General features: G+C 41.6%; 1 protein-coding gene across 1 annotated transcript in view; it reads right to left on the reverse strand.

Annotated features, from left to right (window-relative positions):
- PAWR (pro-apoptotic WT1 regulator) overlaps positions 1-19055 on the reverse strand; it is a 110357-nt gene that overhangs the window by 32367 nt on the left and 58935 nt on the right. The window contains exon 3 of the mRNA XM_058673619.1: positions 5526-5657. Coding sequence (XP_058529602.1) covers positions 5526-5657 — 132 coding nt within the window. The remainder of the gene's footprint in view (positions 1-5525; positions 5658-19055) is intronic.

Below are 19055 nucleotides of genomic sequence, written 5' to 3' on the forward strand. Positions count from 1 at the left end.
GGAGTGCTGAAGGAAAATGTGATAGGTAAGGAGTGACTTCTGGGGCACTTCCACCAACCAGGCTACTGCACTTGCAGGTAAATGAGGGGGCTGAGGCCAGGTAGTTTAGAGGAACTTTTGCGGCAAAACCAGTACACATATCCAGGTGGGATATGAGAGCTGGGATTGTTGGTATCACACAGAAGCTGTGGCTGGGGGTCTACCTAGCAGGGCTTGACCACAGTACCCACCTGTGAGTGCTGGAGCAGAGGGTGGGACCACATTAGACTGAGGCATGTACACTAATCAACTCACAAGAGAATGGTTCTGGGAGCAGATTCTGTCAGGGATAATGGGCTCACCCCTGTGGGACTGGAATACTGGTTGTTTTGCTTGAAGGCTGGGGTGGTGACAAGCTGAGCTAGGCATAACCGTGTAACTCAACAACACTCATGGGTACTGGAGTTGGGAACATGCCAGGCTGATCCAGGCTGTAGTGCCTGCAGGCACACCCAAGAATTAGGTATGGAGTAGGTCAGGCCATAACATCCACCAACACATACAGAAGCAAACACTGAGGGGCAGACTTCTGAATAATGGCCTACTACCACTGGCACGTGTGAGATCTGGGTCTGGGAGTGGGCAAGGGAACTTGGTGAATTTCTCTAGTGGACCATCGCTTCCACTGGTGAGCACATGAATCAAGGCTGGATGTTGGCCAGGACAGGCAGGACTGCTTCAGTTCTCTGCAGCTGTGTGTGTGTTGGCTCTGTACAGGGTAGACTAGGCAGGGCAAAGCCAGACTGTATTACACAGATACATGCAGGAGCCAGGATGGGGTTGAGGCTGTGACAAGCGAGGCTAGGTTATCACACCTACCGGTTGAGCTGGGTTAGGAGGAGACCCATGCTGAGCGGGCTTTGCCACAGCCTCAGCTGGCAAGTGCTGGAACTGGGGACAAGTCCTGTCAGACCTGCAAAACGCAAGATGCAAGGCTAGGAGTGAGCCCAACAGGGAAACTGGGCACCTCTCTGATGGGTTGCAGCTTGTGAGCATGAGAAGTATGAATGGAGGGCACCTGGCTGGAAGGTGGTAGCACCCACCAGCACAAGTGTGAGCTGGATAGTGAGGTTGGTTGGTTTGAGCTAGGCTTTAACACCCACTGACATGCAGGGGGGCTGAATGGGATGGACTCACTCTTCAGATGGTCACAACAGCTGGAGCTGAGCCAATCTGAAGCCAGGAGCAGAAGGCTGGAGCAGAAGCCTGGAGCTTCTTTCAGATCTTCCTGGAAGGTGAAGGGGTCCAAGGTCTTGAGCCATCCTCTGCTGCCTTCCCATTATGCTAGCACCACCAGAAAATATTTCTGCAGAAGAACAAAGCTCCTGCTCGCTCTGCTCTTTGAACAGGTATAATTCTGTGAGAAGGTCACAGAAGTAATTAAGCATCCACCACTGAAGAACATTCAATTCTTCAGAGATAGACAAAATTACTGCTATCATCTCTCAGAAAAGTTAGGCAGAGTTTGATGAAATTTAAGAAATAACTCGTTTTTTCTTTTTATATATATATATTTTTTTGAGATTTATTTATTTTATTACAAAGTCAGATATACAGAGAGGAGGAGAGACAGAGAGGAAGATCTTCCGCCCGATGATGATTCACTCCCCAAGTGAGCACAACGGCCTGGTGCTGCGCCGATCCGAAGCTGGGAACCAGGAACCTCTTCCAGGTCTCCCACGCGGGTGCAGGGTCCCAAAGCACTGGGCCGTCCTCAACTGCTTTCCCGGGCCACAAGCAGGGAGCTGGATGGGAAGTGGAGCTGCCGGGATTAGAACCGGCGCCCATATGGGATCCCGGGGCGTTCAAGGCGAGGACATTAGCCAGTAGGCCTCGCCGCCAGGCCCTCTTTTTATATTTAAAAAAAAAAAAAAAAGATTTATTTGAAAGACAGAACTGCAGAGGCAAACGAACAGGGCTGGGAGGAGGGTGAAGACGGGCATATAACAGGATCCCGCATGGGCACCGGTTTACATTCCAACTGCTTCATTTATGCAGCTCCCTGCTTGTGGCCTGAGAAAGCAGTTGAGGACGGCCCAAAGCCTTAAGACCCTGCGATCACACAGGAGAACTGACAGAAGTTCCTGGCTCCTGGCTTCAGATCTGCTCATCTCCAGCAATTATGGCCTCTTGGGGAGTGCATGAGCGAATGGACAATCTTTTTATCTCTCCTTTTCTCTGTAAAAATCAGCCTTTTCAGTAAAAATAAATGTTAAAAGAAAAAAGAAAAGGTCATTTGACCCGGGAGGTGTGCATAGACTGCGCTGGCAAAGACAGTTATGCCAGCATTTGCTACCCAGCATTCCTTATCAAAATGCTTGTGCAAATCCTGATTGCTCTGCCTCTGCCCGGCTTCCTGCTGATGCACCCAGGAAAGCAGCTGATGATTCCTCAGCATTAGGAGGTCCCCGGCACCCACACAGAACACCCAGCTGAGTTCCTAGTGCCCATCTCAGGGACTGGTGGAGACGACATGCTTTTGACAAATGAGCAAATGGCTGTTGCAGTCATCTGGGGGAGAGAATCAGTAGGCACAAGCTCTCTCCATCTCTTTCTTCTATTTCTTGGAGAACCCCGCCTTTCAACGTAAAAGACAATTAAAATTCAGGCTCTTGGTTGCACGAGGTTAAGGTGATGTCTAGGAACTTGCCTCTTTCTATTTTGCTTCCTGCTAATGTGCTCAGGAAGGCAAAGATTGACCCCAATATCTGGGTACCTTGGCTGCTATGGACGTTCAGGGGTGTGAACAAGTTGTTGAAAGATTTTCTGTATCTTTCCCCTCTATTATTCCTAACATGATTACCAACGATGTCTAAACATACACTAATGGCAGGTAAAAATACAAGAAAACACTAAAAAATTCTTTTCTGTTTTAGTACGTTAGTTTGAAAAATTAAAACTTTTAAATTTAAAAAATTTAGATTTAACAAATTATAGTGTTAATGCCAAGTTTATCATTTTATCATTATCATTTTGTTCATTTTTCTCGCTGTGAGTCGGAAGAAGAGGTAGAAAGAGATGGGGAGAGGGAAGAGGAGGACAAGGATGAGCAAGTGAGCGACAGCGAGAGGGAAACCTGGTTCAAGCTGAGCCAGAACTCAGGGCACATCGCACCAGCGACAGGAACCCACTACCTGAACCATCAGAAGCACAGTCAGGTTTCGAATACCCATGCTCTAAGATATGGGGTACTGTCATCTTAATTAGAGATTTATTCTTGTTTGAAAGGCAGAGTCACAGAGAGGAGAGGTCTTCCAATCACTGGTTCACTCCCGAAATGGGCTCAATGGCTAGAACGGAACCGATGCAAAGTCAGGAGCTGGGATCTTTTCCAGGTCTCCCACATGCATGGGTTCCCCTGCCGGGGCCCAAGGACTTGGGACAGCCTCTGTTTTTCCAGGCCATAATCAGAGAGTTGGACAGGAAGTGGAGCCGTTGGGACTCAAACTAGCGCCCATACGGGATGCCAGCACTATAGTCTGAGGCTTAGCCTCCTACAACATGGCACTGACCCCATCTTTAAAGATTTGTTTTATTGAATGGTTCACATTTATGAACGATACTATTAAAAAGTCTTTCAAAAACAGCTTCACAATAACAAATGATATCCACATTCCCTCACTGGTATTTCTTTTTTTTTTTAAAGATTTATTTATTTTTATTGGAAAGGCAGAAATACAGAGAGGAAGAGACAGAGAGGAAGATCCTCCATCCAATGCTTTACTTCCCCAGCAGCCACAATGGCCATGCTGAGCTGATCCAAAGCAGGAGCCCAGAATCTCTTCCAGGTCTCCCACACAGGTGCAGGTTCCCAAGGCTTTGGGCTGTCTTCGGCTGCTTTCCCAGACCACAAGCAAGGAGCTGGATGGGAAGCAGGGCCACTGGGATTAGAACCGGCACCCATATGGGATTCCGCTGCATGCAAGGCAAGGACTTTAGCCACTGAGGCAACATGCCAGGCCCCTCAGTGGCACTTCTGAATTTGGGATTATAAGCAAGTATTTATTTTATATAAGTAACAGAATATGCTACGGAGACAGCATAGTTCCTGTTTCAACTCCAATTTTTTTTTTAATTATTTATTATTTAACTTCAGTAATTACATTGTATTATGTGACACAGTTACATAGATACTTGGGTTCTCCCCACCCCTCCCCAAACCCTCCCACCATGGTGGATTCCTCCACCTTGTTGCATAACCACAGCTCAAGTTCAGTTGAGATTTCCCCATTGCAAGCGTATACCAAACATAGAGTCCAGCATCTTATTGTCCAGTCAAGTTCAACGGCTTCTTAGGTATACCCTCTCTGGTCTGATGACAGAGCCAGCAGAGTATCATCCCAGTCAATTGAAAGCTCCAACATACCATCAGCAAAAATTTACATGATTATGGAATTAACTGACATAGTAATGACTCCAATTTTAATGAGACAAATTGAGGTGTCCATGGGAGAGTCTTAAACGTATTATCATCCCACATAAGTAACCTAGCAAAATAGATAATTAAACTCGAGTTAAATGATGACTGACCAACTTATAATACCAATTACTATTAAGTCAAACAGAAATTGAAGAAAGGAATAGTATGACTGGGAAGAAATTACAACAGCTGACAGGAAAAGATAAATTAGAAAATTCTTCAGAGATCCCAGGTCAGTTGAGTTCAGAGTTCCCTCTCTGTCAGACAGGTGTATTTGGGAATAAGACTAGATTGAACAGCCGCTCAGCTCCTAAGGGAAACACTGCCTACAAGCTCATTCCTGTTACGACAGCATGCACTTTTCCTAGGACTGTGACGACACCCAGACACAGTGGCAGTTCACTTTTTCCTCTGGACTCAGAACAGAGGAGAAATTAGCTTGGCATTATATTCACATGTTTTTTATATCAAGGACATTGCCAACTGACAGTTTATATAATTCTGTGGAGTGCTTTGCTTTTATTCTAAGGCAGTCTTCTACCATTAGCTCCCAACTGTCTGTACCACAATTGCTCAAAATCACAGCTAACTTAAAACTGAGTAAAATTTTGTTTTATAAAGTATTTTGTAATCACACAGAAATGTATATGTTTCTGGCAATTCACAATACTAAATAGTACATTTTGTTATTGTTAAACATTTGATGTCAGAGCAGCTTTCTATTCAACTTTGTTTGCTATATAATTCTAATGCAAATACAAGACTACAGCAGAACTCACCACTCACTTTATTTTACCAATTTCTACTTTCTTTTTTAAGAGGAAGGAGATAATTATTTTTCTTGGATTTTTTAATTTAAATCTGCATAGTCAGCAAATCATCAAAGGGAGTAAGAGCCAAATGTGGCTTAAGTAAAAAAAGTAAATGGCTATAAGCAATATCAGGGGTTAAATCTACTAAAATCAATTAAAAGTAGTTGAAGTTACCAAAGGAGCTGGAAAATTATTAACAGCAACTTAAAAACTGTCACTGAAATGGCTAGTGACTTCCTGGCACTGTCACGCACCTGCAGCAGATGGGAACTGCCTGGCTCCATGAGGCTCGCAGCTTCATTCTGCATTGTGTTCTGTTGGGTGATCGCATCCTCTCGCTTCCGCTCCTTCTGTCCTGCTTCATCGTCTTCATACTCATCCAAGCACTGAAATAGAGAACAATTTCAATTGTATTTTACATACAGAATAACAGAATGTTAACAGTACATGGAATAAATTTCCTAACATTGAAAAGTACCAGCATGCTCAGAAACTAGCTTACACAGTACAAGTATCTTTGTAGGAAGGATATTTATATCCTGTAAGTCAAGTGCCCATTCCTTCACATTCAACCCCTGCTAACATACCTATTCTCTAACTACCAGTAATAAGATTTTCCTAAATGGAGCATTCATTCACTCTTTACCATTCAAGCAAAAGTAAACTGTTTCTAACATAAATCAAGCAACTATGGGGGCTGTTTAACAAAAGACACACTACAATCATGGAACTTATAGTTTAGTACTCAAAACAACATAAACAGATACAAACATGCACCCACACAAACACACAAACTATATGGCAAGGAAGACAATGGGCCTTAGAAATTATGCACAGAGGGAAAAATACTGAGGCTACTGCTAGCCATGAAGAGTCAGCAGAGTAACTGGGCCAGGAAGGGAATGTTAGGCTGATAAGGAGCACATTCAAAGACAAGGTCTATGATGGTGGGCAAGGAAGAAAGCACTCCAGGTGGAGTTTGCCATCAGAGTAACATGGACAAGAACTTTGGAGACAAAGAGGAAAGGGCAAACAGAAAGAACAAGCAGGCTGAGATGGCAGAGAACATTTGAGTTCTCTGCTGAAATGCAACAGACCGCAAACACAGGTCTAAGAAAAGGGGACAAGAAAAATCATGATGCTGTAGCTAATGCTATTGATGTGAATCTAAATTGTCCTTGTCACCAACCCAAGGTTAGCATCTTCTACCAGACATGCAGGTTAAACTGCTGACTGGCAAACAGGGTAACGGCCTGGGGTCTTCACATGTCTTGAGAGGAAGAATGAAAATTGAAATCAGACTCAACACAATGACGTCCACTATCAAAATCATCCTGGACATGCTACTTGCTACACTGAGCGAAGGACAGCAGGGAACTTCAGCATTACAGATGATGTGAGTCTGGTTAAAACCGAAATGTCTTAAATATTTTGACTTTTGTTCACTAAGCATGAAAAATCAGCCCCAAAGTATAATTTATAGTCAGTTATAAAAACTTTAATATAATCACAGAAACAAGCAAAAAGCTACATGGTATCTATAATTAAAAAGCTAAAACATTACTGAGAAAAATTAACATATACATGTAAACTAAGAAAACAATATTATACCATCAATTGTCTGTAAATCAATATATAAACTGAAAATTCAAATCACCTTTCATTGGAATTTTTCATAAGCTTTATTTGTTCTTATTGGAAAGGCAGACTTACAGAGAAAGCATATCCATCTGCTGATTCACCCCTCAAATGGCTGCTTTTCAGGCAGATCAGCCAGCTGAGCCATCGCACCAGCCACCCTTCACTGGAATTTATATAGAAAGCAAAAGTGGGCCACCTGGGGCCCAGCACAGTAGTCTAGCAGCTAAAGTCCTCATTTTGCATGCGCTGGGATCCCATATGGTGCCAGTTCTTATCCCGGCAGCTCCACTTCCCATCCAGCTGCCTGCTGTGGCCTGGGAAAGCCGTCAAGGATGGCCCAAAGCCTTGGGACCCTGCACCCGTGTGGGAGACTCAGAAGAGGCTCCGGGTTCCTGGCTTCAGATCGGCACAGCTCTAGCTGTTATGGCTGCTTGGGGAGTGAATCCATGGACAGAAGATCCTATATGATTTTCCAATAAAAATTTAAAAATTGGGCCATCAGGAAAAATAAACACAAAGACATTCCTGAAATATATTTTAAAAAGAGTTGTAGTACAGTGCTGTGGTTCAACAGGCTAACTCTTCAAGGGCTGGCATCCCATACAGATGCTCGTTCCTAGTCCTGGCTGTTCCACTTCCCATCCAGTTCTCTGCTTATTGTTTGGAAAAGCAGTAGAGGGTGGGACCCTGCATCCATGTGGGAGACGTGGAAGAGACTCCCGACTTTTGGCTTTGGCTTGGCTCAGCTCCAGTCACTGTGACCATCTGGGGAGTGATCCAGTGGATGGAGTATCATTCCCTCTCTTCTCCTCTCTGTGGATCTGACTTTCCAATAAAAAGAAATACATGTAACTCCAGATTTCAAGACATTCTACAGAGCAGTGGTCTTCAAAACAGCCTGGTACTAGTACAGAAACAGAGAAGACCAATTTAACAAATAGAAACAAGAGAAGAAAGCCCACACATGCATAGCCAACTAATATTTGACAAGAAAACTGAAAACAACCAAGGGAAAAAGTCCGATCTCTTCAACAAATGCTGTTGGGACAATTGAATAGCAAGCTGCAGAGGTAAGAAGCAAGACTCCCATCTGTTACCCTGTACAAAAATCAGATCTAACTGGATCAAGGACCTAAATCTGCACCTAGAAATCATCAAACTATCAGAGAAAAAATATAGGAAGCACTTTGCAAGTTATAGGTATTGGTAAAGACTTCTTGAAAAAGACATCAAAAGCACAGGTAGTCAAAGTCAAAATAAACAAATGGGACTACATCAAAAGTTTCAGAACAACAAAGGAGACATCAACAAAGTGAAGAAGCAACCAACACTCTACACAACCAATAGGAGACTAATATCCAGGATTTACAAAGAGCTTCAGAATCCCAGTGACAGCAAACAACAAACAACTGTGAAGAGACAGATAAAGGAAATGAACATTTTCAAAAGAACAAATTCAAATTAATAACAGGTACATGAAAAGGTGCTCAGGCTCCTTAGCCATCAGGGAGATAACAAAGGAAAACCATACTGAGGTTCCACCTAACTCCAGTGCAGTTGGCTTATATTCAGAACTCTACTAACAGCATCTGCTGCCATGGATGTGGGGAGAAAGGTATCCTCCTTCACTGTTGGTGGGAGTGTAGCTAGCACAACCACTACGGAAATCAGTAAGGAGAGTGCTTAGAGAACTCCAAATTAACCTGCTGTATGACACAGTTTTCCCACTTCTGGGAATATATCCCAAGGAAATAAAATCTGCATATGAGAAAGAGATTTGTAATCCTATATTTATAGCAGCACAATCTACAATAGCAAAGACATGGAAACAACCCATATGCATGTCCAAAGAGGAGTGGATAAAGAAAGTGTGGTATATCTACTTCATGGAATACTACTCAACAATTAAAAAAAAAAAAAGAAATTCTACCATTTACAACCAAATGGTCCCAACTAGAGACCATTATGCTCAGTGAAATAAGTCTATCCCAAAAGGATAAATACCATATGTTCTCTCTGATATAAGGCATAGTCCATGGGAAGCAATCATGATGACCCACCTAACTTGGTCCCTGCCATTCAGGTGCAAAATCTGGACAGAATTTCCTGCTAAAGCTTCAAGCTGTGCAATTCTCCCTTCCAACCCCCTCCATCCCTGCTGCCCTTGAAGGTACTGAGTATAAACAAACGGGTTGGGGCTCTCTTCTTTGCTCCCTTTCTTCCCCTAAAAACAAACAAGAAGCTTGTCTTTCCCCAAGGCAACAGTGACTAGACAGCAATCAGAATGCATATTCGATGAATCACAGCTTCCCTTCAACATTCTGCTGGCAACCACAGCCAAGCACTTTATCTGCAAGCATCTTGCAATTTCTTAAACTATCTTACGTAAATAGGATAAATACATCTGGAGGAACACGATGATAGACAAAGTGAGAAATAATAGACTTCCTTAGAGAAAACAACCAGTGCCTCCTTATTTCCTTTATCTGAACAGCACTTCACTCATGTACCACCATCTTCTGACTCGTGCTTCAGTGATGAACACTGGGCTTGTGTATCGTCTTGTGCTTTAGAAGAATAAAATGGGACCAGTGCTGTGGTGTGGTGGGTAAAGCCACTGCCGTTCGCATCCCAGTTGGGTACTGCTTAAATCTCAGCTGTTTCACAACTAATCCAATTCCCTACAAATATACCTGGGACACCAATATTTGGGTCTCTGTACCTACATGACAGACCAGGATGAAACTCCTGGCTCCTGGCTTTGCCCTGTCCCAGACATGGTGTTTTGGCCATCTGGGGAGCAAACCAGCAGATAAAGATCTCTCAATCTCTCTCAATAAAAAGCAGTTATAGACATCCTGAATAATTCTCTACTGAGGAAATGAAACCTGCTCATAAATTTTCTTACAAGAAATCGTCAAGATAATCTAGTAAATTCTATCAAACATTTAAGGAAATATCATTTGTACAGATTCTTTCAGGAAGAAGGACTTCAATTTATTTTGAAGTCAGACTTAGTCTAATACCAAAATCAGGAAAAAAATTCTAAATAAACATATATAAGCTATAGACCAATGTATCTGAAGATAAACACAAAAATCCCAACAAATCTTAGCAAAAGGGAAATTTACATAAAAAGCTAACCATGTCAACATGGGGTCTAGGCTACTACAGCAAAATTTAAATATACAGCACAGTTTATCATCTTTACAGAATAAAATAATCGTAAGTAAAAAGTAAGACACGGTCCCAGTGCGGTAGTCTCAGTGGCAAAAGTCCTCGTCTTGCACACCAGGATCCCATATGGGTGCCGGTTCTAATCCCGGCAGCTTCACTTCCCATCCAGCTCCCTGCTTGTGGCCTGGGAAAGCAGCCAAGGATGGCCCAAAGACTTGGGATTCTGCCCCCACGTCGGAGACCTGGAGGAAGTTCCTGGCTCCTGGCTCTAGATTGGCGCAGCACCGACCACTGAGTTCACTTCGGGAGTGATTCATTGGATGGAAGTTCTTTCCTCTGTCTCTCCTCCTCTCTGTATCTGACTTTGCAATAAAATAAATAAATAAATAAATAAATAAATAAATAAATAAGCCTTTTTTTTAAGGGAGGGGGAATGATCTCAAAATGCTTTAAAAAAAGGCAAGACACAAACACACCATTATGACAAAAACAAAGCCTTAGTCTTAATTCAATCATAATCCATGCCAGTAACTATATCTAAAGATGAAAAAAATCAACCTTTTCTCCTAAGATCAGGTATCAGGTGAGCTACCTTTCATCAATCCTGTTCTCACTCTTGTTCGGTGCCATACAAGGAAGGAAAGCACCAGAAGCAACAGGTGAACATGGTGGAAAGGATAAAGTAAAACTTCTTCATTTACAAATGGTACCATCTTCCATTTGGAATACATTAGGGGATTTATTTTAGAAAGCAAGCTACTAGAACTGACAAGTTGTGCAAGATCACAAGCTAAAATCAATACAAATATCAATTACATTTTTACACACCGAAACTTGGAAGTTAAAACTGAAGGGAAAGGGTCTGGGCATGGTAGCCTAGTGGCTGAAGTTCTCACCTTGCATGCACTGGGATCCCAGATGGGCACCAGTTGGTATCCCGACCGCCCTGCTTCCCTTCCAGCTCCCTGTTTATGGCCTGGGAAAGCAGTTGAGGATGGCCCAAAACCTTGGGACCCTGCACTCACATGGGACACCTGGAAGAGGCTCCTACCCTCTATTTTTTGGATTAGCAAGCTCCGGCCATTGTGGTCATTTGGGGAGTAAACCAGTGGATAGAAGATCTTTCTCTCTGTGCCTCCTTCTCTCTATAAACTTGATCTGCCTTTCCACTAAAAATAAAAATTTTTTAAAAAGTCTTAAATTTAAAAAGGGACAATGCGGTATTGACATAACAATAGTCATACAGATCAAAGGAATGAAGCAGAGGCCAGAAACAAACCTACTGATGTACAGCTCATTAATTTTGCACAAAGGTGTTAGGAAAACATCCCTGAGAAAGGATGATCTTGTAAAGAAATGATGCCATTAAATGAGTGTCAGTGTTACCTCTCCACCAAACAAAAAACATTAACTTCAATCTTTTACCTCACTTCACTCACAAAGATTACCTCAGAAAGTAACACAAACATGTGAACTAAAATACTTAAAACAACAAATCAGAGTGAATTTGAGATGAAGTTTAAAAAAAGGATACAAAAAGCTTGAAATGTAAGAAAAAAATGATAAATTCAACTTTATCAAAATTTAAAACTTTGCTCTTCAAAAAGACATCCTTAGGAAAAGTTCAGCCAGACTAGGATAAAATATTTGTGAAAAAAATACTTAATAATGGATTTATATCCTGAAAACTATACTAAATTCTTAGAAATCAATAAGAAAAAAAACTAAAAATGACCAAAAACTTGAACAGACACTTCAATAATCTAGCAAAGGAACAAATATAAAAGAGGCTCAGCATCGAAGGTCTTCAGAGGATGTAAATACAAACCATAATAATTTATCACTACATACCAGAATAACTAAAACAAAAGACTGACAATATCAAATGTTGGCGAGAACGCATTAACTGAAAGTTTTATAGATGTTCATAGGAAATGGTCATTGTACAGCCATGTAAGAAAATGGTTTGGCAATTTCTTATATACTTAAGTATATGCTTATCATATAACCCAGGAATTCTATTCCTACTTACTTACCAAGGGAAATAAAACATGTTTACCTACCCCAAACCCTTACAGAAAAATTCAGATTTTTCCATAATGGCTAAACATTGGGGAACAAAAATGTCCACCCATTTGTACATACATTAACAGATACCCAATATGGAGTAGAATACTGCTCAGCAGCCAAAATGAACAAATCTCAAAAGTATCATGCTTAATGAAAAGCAGCAAGGAAAACTATATATTATATGATCCCAATCCCATAAAACTCCAGAAAAGCCAAACCAGCGGGAAAAAGCGCATCACTGAATGCCAGGAGGTGAGCGTGGAGTAAGGGCAGCCTAGCCATACTTAGCCAAGGGCAGCAGGAGCAAGACACCGCAGCACACATCCTCATTTGCGTGGTGATACCTATCTGTAAAAATGCATCCGATCGCCAAACTGTCGTCAGGATGCTACTTTACGTGAACATGACTTACAGACAGAGAAGACATGGGAGGGAGGCAATGAACAACACACAATGTTTCAAAGAAAACAAAAACAAGACAAAACGAAACACTGGCCTGGAATCTGATGGGGTCTCCAAGTCCAAGCTTTCATGAGAGGAAACAGAACAGAGAACATTTTACATAACCCCACGCAGATGCAATCCTAGAAAGCCAGATTGTGGGAACCGTTAAACACGGGTCAGAAGACAATGAAGATGCATGAGCAAATATCTGAGACCTTGGGGCCACAAGAGGTCTGTTTTTGCTTTGTTTTGTTTTCCTTTTTAACGATCCTTTAAAAATGTAAAAACAATCCTTCTCTGTCCATTACCCCAAAACAAGCCTCTGCTGAAAACTGCTATAAAAGACAAATGGTCCATTTTCTCCAAAACATTGTAAGAGGAGGAGGAAAGAGGCAAGGAAAGGGAGACAGTCCTATACACATGAACTTACAGGCTACAAGAACCACAGACCCTACGACCTCACCGCGCTGCTTCGGAAAACAAGATGGCATGGCTGGAACAACAAATGAAATGAGATGTAAAAATTGTATTATAGAAATTTTTTCAATGACAATGTTTTGAAGAAAATTTTCTCTAAATAACCAGAACTGAGTAGTTTATTCTAAATAGTGTAATATATTTGTTTCTTCAAAACAAAGCAGTGGGCATATGTGTGCGAGATGGTTGGTGCAGTGAGCTAAGACGCTACCTGAATGCATACACTCTACATAAACGCCACTGATTTAAGGCCCTGCTGCTTTACTTCCAACCCCAAACCCTGCAAATGCACCTGGGAAAGCAGGGGAAGATGGTCCAAGCACTTGGCTCCTAGTCACCTCAGTGGGAGAACCATGTGGCAGAGCAGATTTCTAGCGTTCCCTCCCTCTACATCTTTCTGTTACTGCCTCTCTACTAAATCAAAAAGGAAAGAGTGGAATATTATTTGAAAACTACTTTAAAAGAAATGTGGGGCATGAACACAAATTGATGCAAAGTGAAAAAATATATATGAATGATAGAAAAAGGATACATCGGTTTTTCTTGTTTCTTAAGTAATAATCTGCAAAGCACATATGAGATCATAAAACTACAATACAAGAACTCTGACTTTAGAAGCAGATTCGGATTCCTGTCTGACAGTTGTATCAGTAGTAATGTCCACTATTAATTCAGTGTTTTTTAGCTATAGGGCTCTGTTTCGCACTAACATCTAATATTTCATGTAATTCTCAAAAACCTGAGGGAAATACTTTAGAGAAGAATCTGAGCATCAGGATAAAAACCAGCTTAAGAAACAAAGCTGTTGGCTGGAGCAGATGAACTCAGCAGTTTAACTTGAACCCATGAACACACTTTCTCTAACAGCCAGATACCTTTTTTTTTTGTCAGTTATAAAAATAATTCAGTGCAATGCAATGAAGTACTTTTACGAAGCAACAGACCACTTTTCAGAACTTCTATTGCAGATTATAGATGAATGTTCTGGATCTCTCTCTGTAGATTACAGAACTACTTGGAGTTACAACGCAAAAGGGTAGCTATGGATCAATGACTCACCTGCTTTGTGTTTTTTCTGTGTATTAAGATTTTCACACATTTTTCAACATTAAGGAGGCTATCTGAAAACATTCTGGCAGGTCATTTTCACATGGCAGATGAAGCTACCACACGTCCTGCCTATCTGCACAGATTTTCACATCCCTGCTTGCTCTGCATGTACTCTAAGTCGATCCAGTCCTGCAGTCTTCTCCCTCAGCCCACTGGGCCCAGTGAAGTTCCCACTTAGTGACTAACATCTTGCTATCCTCATTTACAGGTTGACGCCCTGATTCTGAGCCAGTACTGCTAGCTGCAAACCATTATGGAGTTGTGTGGATTCCCTTATCATCACCCAGAGAAAGAGGGATGCCACTGGGTTTACGGAGAAGCCCGAAACGCGACATCTTGCACATTCTGCTATGAAAGAACTGTCATGTGCAGGTGAAAAACACATCTGTAATTTTCTGAACTCAACAACTCACCTATAAAAAAAATAGGGTGGAGGAAGTACAGGGTTTAAAAATACACAGATTTCTCCAGAAAGACCTAACCTATAAATCCAGGGAATATGTCTGCATGTAATACTTTTTAAAAACTTGTTTGCCATTTTGGGAAATGTCACGAATAGAAAAATTATTCATAGAGCTGTAGTCACTAACAAAACACATTTTTATCTGTCTTTAAGAAGTATGAAAGCCACTCTGATGTTTTTGCTGTTCTGAGCTCTTGCCTTTGAGGAAGAAATGCACCATTATGGTATGAGCATTTCCAGCGGAGAATATGGCAGACTACACACATTCAGCGAAGGTCAACCGAACTAAGCGCCAGAGTGTGTGGGGAAGAACCCAGACTGACTTGACCAGAGTTTAAAAGACACAGACGCGCAAACTGAGACTTGATGGCTACACTATTAAAAACAAAAAAACCCAGCCAGTCAAGGTATATCCTCAAACAAATGAGATGACACTGCTTTTTCAAAGAGAAGCTTAACAGTGATGTTGACAGGTATGTCGAACACGAAAATAAACCAGATTTCATAATCTTAACAGTGGCAGTTTCCTACTACTAAACTCTAATACTATAGCTTGGGAGCAACAAAGAAGGATTCATCTCATGCTAGCCTTTTTTTTTTAAGCAATTTTGTAAAACAGAATACCACATAATTCTGAAAAAGTAAACAGTGTGCAATATTCCTGTGTATTCAGGCCAGCACTGTGGCTTAGCACAGTAACTGCCACCTGCAATACTCGTACTTCATCTGGATACTAGTTCAACTCCCAGCTGCTCCACTTCCAATCTAGCTCACGGTTAATGTGCCTGGGAAAGCAGCAGAGGACAGCCTCTGCACCTATGTGGGAGAAGAAACTCCTGGCTCCTGCCCAGCCCTGGCTGCGGAGGCTACCTGGACAAATCAGCAGATGAAGATCTCTCTTCCTCTCTGTCGCTCCCACCCTGTCTGTAACTTTGCTTCTCAAATACAGCTTTAAAAATGCAAATGTATTAAAAATATATGTCTAAAACATACAGAAAACTAATCTCCAGGTCTTGTAAATTCTATAAATAAAAATTTTTGGACAGGTGATGGTAAACCTAAAAACCAAAGACAACCACCATCATACTGAAAGTTTGATGGACTTGTTACTATTTCTTAAGGACTACACTACTGTAATAATATGGGGGGAAATGAGAGTAGTAGTGATAATTGGAGGGGGGGAGAAAGGAGGAGCAAGTTCCTCTATCTACACAACTTTATCATGGAAAATAGTAACAATTAAAATTTTAAAAAACAAATAAAAAAAGGAATTTTTAAATTTAACTGTTAAAAATAATACCAATCTAATCTCCCAACTGTGGCACCAGTGTCCCACATGTGTGTCAATTCATGTGCGAAAAGCTCCACTTTCAGTCCAATTCTCCACTCGTGGCCTGCAAGAGCGCAGATGATGACCCAAGGCCTTGAGACCCTATATCCACATGGGAGACCCAGAGGAAGCTCCTGAACTGCCTCAACTCCATGCAGTGCAACCATTTGGGGTGTGAACCAGTGAAGGGAAGATCTCTCTGGCTCTGCCTCCCAGAAACTCTAAGTAATAACAAATAAATATTAAAAAGTATTAGGATTTTATATAAAAATAAATGCTGGAGATAAGTTTAACACTTTGATATTCTAACTGCTTAAAGTGGATGGTATATTACTTAGTTATGGGAAAGGCTAAACTAACATTCCTTTTTCTTATTGTATGTTCTCCCTGGTAAGTGATAAGTCTTAATGAAATCAACAACTCTGGCAATGACATCTGGTGGCTGTCCCCATCCCTGGTACTGACATGGTTAGGATGGCGGGAGCAGCCCTCTCTACCTCTCCCCTCCTTTCCCCAGGTACAGGAAGAAGCAAAAGAAAATTGGAAACAATTGTCTCATCCACTTTCCCTATTCTTAATCAGTAGTCCTTCCCACCTTAAGCAGTAGTCCACATGGGCATGCATCCATATCGAATATATGAACATTATCAAAAATAAAATTAAATAAACAATAAAGGAAAAAAGAAATAAAACAATAGCTCATTCACCTCCAAACAGACAATTCTACAACAGTTCATAAAATCCTTTAACCGATACTGTCAACCCTTCTAAACAGTGCTTCTTCCTTTAATTTTTGGAATCTGAAGTATTTCAAGCTACAAAACATGCACACATTTGATTTTAATGTAAAGAACCCACAAAAACTCCCTAGGTGTTTTCGTCTCTCAACCTATTTTTACCAAATATTAGCACTTCTGTATACATTTCCAGTGCCACAGGAAATAGCACAATATTTTTTTCATATGAAACAGAATAATGGAAACAACCACAAGAGAACTCATAGGAAATGCAAATCTCAAACACATACGTTCAATGAATGTGTGTTTAACAAATAGCAAATGGAGCTCTAAAAGCATGATAACTGCACGCTTCATTTAAAAGTCAAGGGCTGGCTTCTAGCCTAGTGGTAAAGACGTGAGTGTCCCACACTGGAGAGCCTTGGTTCCACACCTGTTCCTCTGGCTGCTTGCTCCAGAGCTAGTGGTGATGGCTCAAGGATTTAGCCTCCACCCCCCACCCATCTGGGAGGTATGAACTGTTCTCCTGGTTCCTGGCTTCAGGGTTGGTCCAGCCCACACAAACAGATTAAACCTGTGAATGGGAGGCTCTGTCTCTCAAATAAATAAAAATTTAAAAAACAAAAAGTTCATACTATCTCCTGCTGGGATACCTGATCAGATCTCAAGAAGAGTGTCAAGTTCTCTCAACAGGCATACTCCTAATTACAGAAGCAGCCCTCTCACTTCATCTGTTTCAACAAGTAGCAGTAATACACTGTATTAGGTACTAAGAATTGCTATTTTGAAAGTATTAAAAGATACTATTTTCTTCTAATTATAAAATTAATGTACACTACAAAGTTTTTTTTTCTTTCTTTCTCTAAAAAAAACTATTCACTTAAAATGAAATGTGAGTGACGGAGTGGGAGAGACAGAAAAATCTGCTGGCTACAGCAGCTGAGGCTGGGCCAGGCCAGTCGGGAGTCTGGAACATGTTTATATTGGTCTCCTCCACAGGCGGAAAGGCATGAAGCTTTGGGGCAACTTCTTCCATCTTCCCAGTCACATTATCAGAAGCTGGCCTGGAAGGCCTTGAACTGGCAGTGACTGAAGTGCAGGCTTGTCAAGTGGTGCCTGTGACACAAGAACTATCCAAGCACTTTGCTTTTTTTTTTTAAAGATTTATTTATTTTTATTGGAAAGTCAGATAAACAGAGAGGAGGAAAGACAGAGAGGAAGATCTGTCTGCTGATTCACTCCCCAAGTGACTGAAAAGGATAGAGCTGTGCCGATTCGAAGCGAGGAGCTTCTTCCGGGTCTCCCATGCAGGTGCAGGGTCCCAAGGCTTTGGGCCGTCCTCCACTGCTTTCCCAGGCCACAAGAAGGGAGCTGGATGGGAAGTGGAGCAGCCGGGATAGGAATCGGTGCCCATATGGGATCCTGGTGCATGCAAGACAAGGACTTTAGCCACTAGACCTCTGTGCCTGTCCCCAAGTACTTTATTAAAAAAAAAAAAAAAAACACAGATAAACCACAACCAAAAAGAAAATACCAGTTATTTCGTAAATACTAAATCAATAATTTGTGCCAACATAGCACTCTGTAGTATAGCAGGTAATGCTGCTGCCTGTGACTGTAGCATCCCATGTGGGTGCTGATTCATATCTCAGCTGTGCACTCCTGATCCCGCTCCCTCTCAATGGTGTGGGAAAGCAGCAGAGGATGGCCCAAGCGCTTGGACCCAATTGAGATGAATATTCTAGTTTCTGGTATCAGCTAGGACATTAGGGTCATCCGGGGAATGAACCAACAGATGGAATAAGAGTTTATGTGTGTGTCTCTCTGTGTGTTTCTAATTCCTTCAAATAAATAATCTTTCTTTTTAATATAGTAGGTTTGGTGCTGTGGCATACTCAGGGAACAGCCTGCAACAGGCATCCCATGTAGGTTCTGGTTGTATGACCTAGCAGCCCCGCTTTCAATCCAGCTCTCTGCAAATGTACCTGGGAAAGCATTGGAAGACGGCCACAAGGTCTTGGGACCCTGCCCCCATGTGGGAGACTTGGAAGAAGCTCCAGGCTCCAGGCTTCAGATCAGCCTCGCTCCAGCCATTGTGGCCATTTGGGCAGTGAATCAGTGAATAGAACTCTTTATCTCATTCTCTCTCACTGCAACTCTGCTTTTGAAATAAACATGTTTTTCAAATTTTTTAAATGTACAAGTTTTTCTACTAAAACTTCAAAAATTCAGGTAACTGTGAGCAACTTTTTTGAGATAAATCATCTCCATTTTCAACAAAAATTTTAATAGCTGTATGGCATTGTATCAGATTATGAATACAGCATGATATGTT

The sequence above is a fragment of the Ochotona princeps genome, chromosome 15 (assembly GCF_030435755.1).
Source record: "Ochotona princeps isolate mOchPri1 chromosome 15, mOchPri1.hap1, whole genome shotgun sequence".
NCBI classification, from domain to species: domain Eukaryota; kingdom Metazoa; phylum Chordata; class Mammalia; order Lagomorpha; family Ochotonidae; genus Ochotona; species Ochotona princeps.